Source organism: Melanotaenia boesemani, chromosome 9 (genome assembly GCF_017639745.1).
Source record: "Melanotaenia boesemani isolate fMelBoe1 chromosome 9, fMelBoe1.pri, whole genome shotgun sequence".
NCBI lineage: Eukaryota > Metazoa > Chordata > Actinopteri > Atheriniformes > Melanotaeniidae > Melanotaenia > Melanotaenia boesemani.
Window position 1 is genome coordinate 25,476,093 of NC_055690.1, and position 10,737 is coordinate 25,486,829.

A 10,737-nucleotide genomic window follows, 5' to 3' on the forward strand; every position below is an offset into this window, starting at 1 on the left:
AGAAATAATTTTAAAATTTTCTCTCTAAAGGAAAATTCAATGGAACAAATTCAGCTCCAAAAGTCAGTGGTGGGTAAAACTATGTAATGCTCTTCTCTCAGTGTGACATTGTAGAAATCCATGGAGCAGCTTTCTGATAAATGTGGACATTTTTCATTCCCTGTCTTTCTGTGTTTTCCCCTGTCTCTTCACAGAACCAGAGAGTAGTATCCTGGGAGAGAGTTTGTTTGAGGCTACACAGAAACACTGTGTCAGACTCACATGCTACAGAGGACAGCTGGCTCATCAGAACCAGGAGGATGCTGAAATGAAAAGGGACGGGTATCCACAAACGAGCTTCCAGACTAAGGAATCGGCTGGTCACTACGCCACCAATCTGGCTGAGTCTGTACTGCAAGATGCCTTCATACGACTCTCTCAAGATGAAACTTCATTTGTCTCAGAGGCAGCTGTCAGTGTGTCCAGTTGTCCTTCCAACTCCACTGGTTCCTCAACGGCCAAAGAGCCTTCCCATCAGCGTGCCTGCTCTTTTGAACTCCCCAAAATTGTCATAGTTCAGAGCCCAGACAATGCTGATGGGGCTGCAGAATGGCCAGAAACACAGGTGTCTCCTGTGCATGAACAAGATACTTCTGCCCAAACTGGAGAAGTGCCACAAAATGGGGCCCAGGCTCATGCTCCCCACCACAATGGAGGGCACAAACACGTAGAGATGGCTTTGGCCTGTGCAGCCAGTGTTATTGGCACCATTACAACCCCACAGCTGACTGAAAAGCTCACTCTCGAATCGGCTTCAGAAGAGGATACAGAAGAAGAGTTGCAGGAAGCAGAAGAAAGAGGTGACTACTCAGTTTCCTCAGCTGTGTGTGGCATGGCTCAGGTAGCTGGAGCGGTTGCAGCTGTGGAGCTAACAGAGGATTCAGCAGAGGGCAGCGTTCCTGATGCAGAGATCCCGAAGGAATACACAACATCAGAGGGTCTGATGTCTGCTGCCAAGGCCTCTGCAGCATTCACGCTGCATTGCAGTGTGGCAGAGGGTACAAGCGTTGAAACATTTCGAGCGAACATTGCTGAGGTCCTGCACAGAGAAGCTGCTGAGGTGCTGACACAACCACAAGGCTACAAGAGTGTCACAGACCTCCTGGAGGCCATGCATAACAAGATAGTAGATGGCATTACTTGTACAAAAAAATGCTGCATGGATGAAACTGAGGTTGATGACTTAATAAATGAAGTGGCAGACAGCCTATTCAAGCATGCTTTAGAGAAGGCAAAAAAGAAAAAAGAACTGGAGGGAGCTGGAAAAGAGGCTCCAAGTCTTCAGGTTTTTCTACAGGACAGCGTAAACAATTTGCTGTTTGATATTCTTTGTTTGACACAGAAAAAAATTAGTCATATCTCCAAATGTGACCAAGGGGCAGACCAAACACAAGAGGAAGACATTTGTGTTAATGAGGCATCTACCACAAAGGAAAGCAAAGATCCATTAGGTCAGTTACAGTGCTTCGTTGGCCGTAGTAATTTCACTAACAGTGAGAACCTGAGTGACACGCCACACTGCATGGATAAGATGCCTATGGTTACAGGCCTGTGGCAGAAACATGCTCTGGAGGATGCTGATGTTACTTCATCTTCCTCTACAGAACACTTGAAAGAGCAACAACAGCAGTCAGTATGCAGACAAAATCAGTCCAAACCCAAAGACTTGGCAGATCAGCAGCACAACAGCACTGCCATTAGAGAACCTTTAAGTGAAATTCCCATTCACAGCACAGAGAGAAGGGGTCGACTTGTAACAGGGAGTGACAGCAGACAGTCCTCCCTCAACTCATGCAGTTCTCTGCTTTCTTTAAGAACAGATTCTGAGTCCAGGACGCCCATTACTTGCTATGCTGATGATTTGGCTTCAACTGTGGTGTCTATGGCCACAGAACTGGCAGCTATCTGTCTGGAAAACTCTACTGGAAAACAGCCTTGGTTCTGTGCCCTAAAAGGGACATCTACTGAAGGGCCAGAGAGCTACTTAATGCCAGCTTGCCGCACAGTACTCAGGAGAAAAGAGGTTCAGAGCAGCAATGCAGGTTCCAGGAAACATCGAGCACCACGGCTCAGTGAGATTAAGAGGAAAACAGAGGAGCAGCCAGAACTAATGGAGCGGCTGGTCAACCGGGTGGTTGATGAATCAGTCAACCCCGATGAACCACAGGACCCATTTGCCCTTTTTGCCTCTGAAGTCACAGCCAGGATCATGAACTGCCCTGAACTCAATGTGGTGGACACCTCCAAAACAGGCCAGCAGCGCAGCAGGCTGCAGTGTGAGAGGTGGAGCCGTGGGAAGGCATCTAGTTATGAGAGCATTCCAGAAGAAGACGCAGACCCCTCGGGCACACCCAACACCCTGGGCCCTGGCAGTCGGTTAGGTCAGAACTTGAGCCGTGGTAGCTCAATCTCCAAGCAGTCCAGCTGCGAAAGCATCACAGATGAGTTCTCACGGTTTATGATTAATCAAATGGAGACTGAAGGCAGAGGTTTTGACTTGCTGTTGGACTACTACGCAGGAAAGAATGCCAGCAGCATTCTCACTGCAGCTGTGCAACAGGCTGCAACAAAGAAAAATGGCCACCTTAATGTCAGGGCCTCATCCTGTCTCTCGAAGCAGTCTAGCACAGAGAGCATCACAGAGGAGTTCTACCGGTTTATGCTTCGGGATATGGATAAGGAGAACAAAGAATATGGCATTGCCAAGACTAAAGAGTGGAGCAACAGCCTTTTCCCCCCTTCTCCTCGAACACCTTTCTGCATACGACAGTCTTCTGTTCCAGATAGGCGGTCCTCAGACTCACGATTGACTGTCAACTCACCCATTAAAGCCAACTCATTTGATGGATTTGCCCGCAATGTTCATGGAGATACACTTAATATCTACCCCACAAACTCAGTGTCAGCTACAGGACTATGTAAGTCTGACTCCTGCCTCTACCAAAGAGGTAAGACTGACCAGATTACTGATATGCTGATCCATGAGACCTGGTCAAGCTCCATTGAATCTTTGATGAGAAAGAACAAGATCATTGCTGATCCAGAGGACAGTATTGAGTTAGAGGCTTCAGGAGACTCCCAACCTCATGTGCAACAATTTGCCAATCGGCTGGCAGCTGACATTGTCGATATTGGCAAGTCTGCACTGGGGGGACAGCAAGATGTATCTGGGGGAATGTCTGGGTCACACTCACAGCCACAAACACCTGTTGGTGAAAGGAGAAGGGGATTCAAACAATCTCACCTAATTTGTAATCGGAGCAGGTCCAGCCAGGAGCAAACTGGCACTGGAGTAGGGTCCGGGACTTGTGAAAGCGGTGCTTCCTGCATGAGGGGCCCTAGAGATGTACCGCTTATCCATATTGAAGGAGATCAGAGGGTTGAGGAGACTCTTTCAAACTCTGAAAGAACAGGAGGAGGACCTCAGGAAACATCTTCAGACACCATACGTATGGAGAGAGTTGTTGCAAACAGCACCAGGTATTCCACTGCTCACAGAGCTGTTTAAGTCAGTTTAAGTAAGTTTTTTATAGCCCAGTAGCACAATCATCTCAAAACAGACATAAGAAATAGAAATCAATCTGTCTAAATAGAGTAAGCAACCGAAATATGTTACAATTATTTTTAAAACAAACATAATAGACATACAAAAAACAACACTTAAATAAAATCAAGGTTTACAGTGCAATAACGCTATTCTTAGTATTACTGCACATCAAAGCATGGCTGGCACACCAAGGATCCATTGACTGAGAAAACTGATCTATTAAGACGTGTATACGGTTTGACAAACCTTTGGCTAGGATGGGAATCACACTGTCAGGATGATGTACTGTGTGCTGCGGGCTTTTAGTGCCCTCATCCCTTATACTCTGAGGACCTGTTGAACTCCACTTAATCAGTACAAGTTGCCATCACTACTGGATAACACCACAGTACACTCAAAGGTATTAACAATGCAATGAAAGAGATAAAATAGCAAGGCAAGTGGGTGTTATCGGTCTTACATACCTTATTCAAGCCACACTAAGGACTCGGTTGCAAGATTCACCCTACTTTAAAGAGTAAAAAGTTTTGCTGTGTGTTTTTAGACTCTGTGGACATGAAGCAAAGTGCAAATATCAGCCTGGAATCAAATGAACTTACGATAAATATATCATAAATATAAGTGTTTTTGCTGATGTGCAAGAGAAGTTTATCAATAGAGGCAATAGAAACTGTACACACACTAAAACATACAATTTTTTATATCCATTCCAATAATGATGGACTTTCTTTGGCAAAAAAAAGGAATTATGTTAAAATGTTATGAAAAGTTACAACTTTAATTTTTACATTTCTTTTATACTCTTCCAAACTTGTTCTCATAGAGTTCTTATAGAGACCAGCTTTGTGCAGTTTCTGTCTTGAGTTGATGTTACCAGAATTGTTTAGGGCCTTAGCGGTAATGTTATCATTTTATGGGCATTTAGAAAAAGGACTAAATTTAAGTTCAGAAGAGAAAAAAATATGGGTTTTTGCAGTATAAATCTTCCAAGAATATATCTAAAAAGTAAAGCCAAAGTGCTTAAAGAATTATTAACAACAAACTCAAGAGCCAAAGTCAAAAACCTTAATCCCTTTTAGGGTCTGTGAAGGAGTCTAAAGTGAGGACAACAGAGTCTTCCGATCTCAAATACCTTGAAATCATAGCAGCAAAAGAATGGTCCAAAATCCCAGTGGACACATGCATAAGCTTGTTTGCTTGTTTGAAGAAATGTACCGGTTGGAAGAAAATAAATTAATACTAATGCATATTAATTAATTTGGGCTTATATGTAAAGTTAAAAATATGTAATGTGTTTTTTCTATTTTAATAAAGATCATCGAAGTAAGCCATGTTCAACAGTAAATTAAAGAAAAAGGTGGGCGTCATCCAGACCACAAGAGGGTAACCAGACATGCTTCTTTTCACTTGACAATACATGTAATCCAGAAACAAGTGGAGTGCAACTTGTTAGTCCCTTGTGTAAAAGTGGAACTTAATCACTCGCCTATTCAATTAAACCTGATTTCCCTCCAGAATTGGTGAGGACATCAGCCCTCAAACATTTAATTATGACTTAATTTAATAACTCCCCCCCCCCCCCCAAAAAAAAGGAAAGGAAAGGAAAAACACCGAGCCAGCAGTGCCAATGGGAAATGCTGTTTGCTGATGCATGAAAGATGCTGAAATGAATTAGCGTTCTGCTTATGTGGTGCTTATTTATGTACATTTCCAAAGGCTTGTTTTTATAAGGAGTTATTGTGTGTTATATGAAACAGCGTTAATTGTCCCATTGCTGCATTTTAGAATATTTAGTCATTTTAACTAATGCTTACTCTGCATAGACAGTGATTATGGAAACACGGGAACAAAGTCACCTCCACCATCTTGCGGTTTGCTCTCCCCAGCAGCGAGAGGGACAGGCCAGCTGTGGCGGTGGCTGCAGTAGTGAAGAGGGACAAGCGTTCAATGAGTGCTAGCAGTGAAGATAGCATGGGGAGCTGGTCTCATATAACCCCCGAAGATGACCCCCACGAGGAAACCAGTAGTTTTATCCAGCTGAGTGAGGGGTCAGTAACCGTTGCTCCTCGATACTACTCCAAATGCTGCTACTCCCACCCTCACCCCACTCTCATTGGCCCATTGCTACTGACACTTGTGTTCTCCTGTGCCAATGCAAAGTGACTCCCTGCTGCAAAGCACTCTCGCCTGCTTAAGCAGTGTATGGCAAAGAGCTCTGCAAAGCCATACAGGGCTAGACCCTGCCTGCACTTCAGACTACCTCTAGTAGGCTGCAGTGGTACAGGGCTGTGATGTTGCATACTAATATCTTGTTCAGAACATTGGCTACACCATGCTCTGCTTCATCAGATTCTCATTTGAAGTTAAAATGAGGTCAAAGTAGAGTATATCCTTTATTGTCAAGTAATACACCAAAATAACAGACCAAATATTGCTTTATTGTCTGCATGTTTCATGTTTCTACCTCTAAAGGTGTTGACATTTAGTTGATCAAAGAAAGAAGAAGTTTGATGATTCTATGTGTTTAGTATAATAGTGATACCAGGTTAACTATACCACCATAACACCTGCTGCTCCTTGCAAGCTCTCCATCTATCTGCTTATTTTAATTCCACCTCATCCCTAATCCATGTTGTGACACAAGGGCACGGCTGCCAGCCTGACCTGTCCACCCTACCCACCAGAACTACCCCCAGATCTCCTCATCCCCATATTCAGGCGGGCTCACTGCCAGAAAGACTTCACCAGCCCCCCAAGCTTGATCGTCCAGTTTTGCTACAGCTGCTAATAAACAACATGACCTACATCGCTATGTTTGGTTTTTGCTCTCTTTACATGTCAGCAACAACGTACATGTGGCGTCACCTCTCTTCTCATTTTTCGATGGCAGGAATGGGACCAGCAGCACGTCTAGTCTCGGCTTGGTTGACCTGGATGCTTTTACTGATGTACCTAGTCAGAGCACAGTGATCAGGTATGTACTGCTACCACCAGCAGCTACTGAGATTTCTTATTACTGTGCAACGCTTAGGTCCATCATGACATTATGTAATACAAAATTTGCAGATAACACAGTATGGCTTTTTCTTGTTTTATTGGATTCTCTTTGTAAAAAAAATGGTATATATCTTTAAAATGTTGAACTGCTTCTTAAAGAGATTATGTAACTTACTTTTATATTCCGTTTTTAATATTTTTCTCTCTTCACAGTGAGGAGGCAGAGAAAGGCCACCAGGCAGGAACCAAGCTTATTCGTAAGTGTAGTTTTAATCTTATCCACACAAAAAAAAAGAAAAAGTTCCAACAAAGAAGAAATTTGCAACTGTTTATCTACATGTCTGCTGTTTGTAAAAAAAAAAAAAAAGTACAAAGTCAGCTCAGGTCCATTCAGCTTGTAAAATAATATAAATCTCATCTGGTCAAGACCTTCCTGTCAGTTCACGCAACTCAGTTTGTTATGCAAAATGTCTCTGAAGGGAGATTCTCCCAATCTCCAACTTTCTGGCCAAGTACTGGCCCAATGCAGCTGCTGAAGTTGGAATTACGACTAATACTCATGGAAAGGGCAAAGGAATTGGTCTTCTTACTGTTTTTGCTAATTGTTTGTGTCTGAGCATAACATTTGTAAAAGCAGTGTATAATTTCATTGTGAATTGTATAATATACAATAATATTGCTTCTGCTTTGTAGCATAGCGCTTACCGCATGCAGGGGCTACATTGCATGAACTTTATCATGTTTAAAAGAGTTAAAGGACTTTTTAGGGGTACCTTTAGACAAGTCAGTATCTTCCAAACTTCAACAGAAGAAATTTTTTAAATGAGTTTTGCAACACAGGTATGTTGTAGCTGCATTTTAACTGGTTGAAAATAGGGCAAAATTTGACAGAATCCATGATAAACTCTCAGTTTATGTTCATATCTTCACTTTCTCTATTTAATCTACCATCGCAGTAGAGTCAGTACAGTCTCTTGTGGCTCCCATCAAGATTTTTTTATTGCTATCCAGGAAATTACTAACTCTTAAATATTGTTAAAATACCATAAAAATTAAATTACTTTTTGTGTTACTTTAAAAAATACTATCATATAAAGACATTTTATTGTTAGCTTTGATTTTATGAGTATATGAATAATTCAACTTGCTTCAGTTTCATAATCTCAGATAGTCACGAAGAGACTTAACTGACTCAAAGTACAGAAGTGTTACCCATTCAAATCATATTTTTTTAATGACTGGTGCAGCAACAGAGATTAACCCAAAGCAAAACATATCCCATGGCATCTGAAGTTAAATATGTTGTGTGACTGCCTTGCAACTTTATGTACAAATTCCCAACAACAGAACAGAACTAGTAGAGTGTTTAGTCCTGTAGTGCCATGATGAGAGACATCTGCAAGACGTGTTATGTGGGAATGACCTCCAACACCGTATGTCCCATACTTCTGATTTTTTAGAGGGCAGTTCAGCGAGTACAGCCGGCAGCAGTAGCAACCTCAGGGAGCTTTTAGTGGTAAACTGCGACCTTGAGCAGGAATGTGTGGACTTGGAGCTGAGAGTGGCCCTACAGTGGATTGCTGCATCCGAGCTGGGCCTCCCTATGCTCTATTTCAGGAAGTTCAATGAGAAAAGGGTTGCAAAGGTAAGAAGAATTAGTCTTATTAAAACTAGGAAGAAAAGATGGCCTAATTTTTCAACTGATAGAAAAATATATGCTAATATTACCACTTGTAACTAGAGTTACATAAAATTTGGTAAATATCTCTACACATGAAATGGATGACCCTTTACTTATTGCTGGGTTTGATGTGTTTCCTCTTAGTTCCAGAAGGTGGTCCACTTGATGTCTCAGAAGTCAAGGAGGATTGCAGACTTGTTCAGAGCTGTGGTTCAGTTCTGTACGCTACACGAGAATGAGGAAGAGGCGGGCCGGTCTCTTCAGGCCAGCTTGTTTGATTGGCTTTTGGAAACCCTTTAGGACACACTAACCTCCTCTTACTGAAAACAAAAAACACACACACCTACACATTCATAAAATTTTGTAACATCCTCAGCTGTTCTTAAGTGACTCCTACTGCAACCTAAATGCACAATGCAGTCAGCATACTTAAAAAAATTGTACCTCTCACCTGGTCCATGAAGGTGGTTTGTTTGCAGTTATGAATGGACCATACTCCCTTTAACTAGAACATGTTTCTGTTGGCAGATTTATCTCTATAGTGAGCTGCATGAAAAACAAAGAGTAAACTTTAAGTCTATGAGTTGGCCGTTCCTGATGGGGATGAACTGACTCTCAAATGGTTATAGTCAGCAGGTTCTATCTGCTCCAGAATATAAATATATATTTAAATATGTGTATTATTTAGAGATTCGCACAAGAAAAAAATATATTCATTTATCCCAAATGATAATATATAAATCAAAGTATCAGTGAAAAATAGGAAAATCAGGTTAAATTTCTTCTACAGGTCAACATGCTCAAACCTTGTCTAAAAGAGGCTGTTGAAGTGAACGCCCAGATAAAAGCTCTTTCACTTTGTTTTTCTCTCTACTTTGATGTGCACATTTGCTTTAAGTAAGCAAAACATCCATATCTTTGTTGTGTTCACAAGCCAATGAACCACCTCTGTTGTGACTTTGAAACTCTGTTTGCAGTAAGTATATGATTTTGTTGCTGTTACTTGAGAACTGATTATTTTGGATAGTTGTACTGTATATACTGTAGATTTGGAACTGCTGCACTCTGGAGTAGTGGACTGCTCTCTTTAGCTTTTACTATGTTCAAAAGACAGAGTAAGGTTTGTAATGTCAAATTTGTATGTGAATATGGTCTGTCTATTTCTTAGTAGTAATCTAGTGTTGCATCAGCATAGGGTAAAAACAAACAAACAAAAAAAAAGCACATAATTCAGCTGTAAACTGTCACAGTAGAACTGAATGTATTTATCTTTTGACCTCAATAAATTTCTGTGATGTGAAATACAAGCAGTCTGGATCTAGTAACATGGAAATAATAATCAAAAAAAGGATAATCAGATCAGATCTTCATTTGCTGGACACATTGGCCCTGCAGGCTGGTTGACCATCAACAAGCCTGTGGTAGATGTGGACACTCACCTTCCATGGTTTGATAGTGTTTGTTTTGAATGAATGTGTAGAAGAACCACATGATGTTTTATAACACAGCTGTGTATATATATATATATATATATATATACATATATTATCATGCTTTCAGGAAATTATGCTTTGGATACATGGCATCAGAAACTAAAACAGAATATCACTTGTGAAAACAAGACATGGGGTTAATGTGCAGTAATGCTTAAATATTGTATGCAAATGATTAAATAAGCTTTTTGTAATTTGAAAAAATCTATGTTTATTATTTGGAAATACAATGACATCTATTTGACAGTGAGCTTTAAAGAATACAACCCTTTTTACAAAAATGGGAAACATGATTTACACACCAATGAATGCAATGATTTAATTATTATTTAAACCTTCTATTTAATTAAAAATGATATAAAGACACTGTATCCAAAGGAAATTTGGTTGTTTAACAATTTTGTGTCTGGACTTTTACATAGTTTTAATAGGCAACACATGCTGTACTGACTTTCTACCACAGAATCATGCTGCTGTTATACATGCAGAAGGTGGTTTGGCATCATCTGGTTAAATTCATCGGGCCTTCCCTGAGAAAATTTTATGATGATTGTTTGAACTGTATTAATCACTGAACATCAATGCTGCTTCCACAGATGTGACAGTAACTGATTACATGTTCACTAATGAACCTCCATATTATACACTGTGTGCAGAATTATTAGGCAAATGAGTATTTTGACCATATCATCCTCTTTATGCATGTTGTTCTACTCCAACCAGTACAGGCTTGAAAGCCTACTACCAATTAAGCATATCAGGTGATGTGCATCTTTGTAATGAGAAGAGGTGTGGACTAATGACATCAACACCCTATATCAGGTGTGCATAATTATTAGGCAACTTCCATTCCTTTGGCAAAATGGGTCAGAAGAGAGATTTGACGGACTCTGAAAAGTCAAAAATAGTGAGATGTCTTGCAGAGGGATGCAGCACTCTTAAAATTGCCAAGCTTTTGAGGCGTGATCATCAAACAATCA

At 40.8% G+C, this 10,737-nt stretch overlaps 1 protein-coding gene across 3 annotated transcripts in view; it reads left to right on the plus strand.

Moving 5' to 3' along the window:
* The window catches only part of LOC121646530 (SPHK1 interactor, AKAP domain containing), a 34,162-nt gene extending 24,570 nt beyond the window's left edge, over positions 1–9,592 (plus strand). Inside the window, exons 7-12 of one of the 3 annotated variants that reach the window (XM_041995566.1) lie at positions 195–3,519; positions 5,473–5,634; positions 6,477–6,560; positions 6,797–6,840; positions 8,044–8,228; positions 8,409–9,592. In XM_041995566.1, coding sequence (XP_041851500.1) covers positions 195–3,519; positions 5,473–5,634; positions 6,477–6,560; positions 6,797–6,840; positions 8,044–8,228; positions 8,409–8,564 — 3,956 coding nt within the window. In that variant the 3' untranslated portion in view covers positions 8,565–9,592. The remainder of the gene's footprint in view (positions 1–194; positions 3,520–5,472; positions 5,635–6,476; positions 6,561–6,796; positions 6,841–8,043; positions 8,229–8,408) is intronic. The other 2 variants (XM_041995567.1, XM_041995568.1) reach the window with 2 other exon arrangements.
* Positions 9,593–10,737: the final 1,145 nt, after the last annotated feature.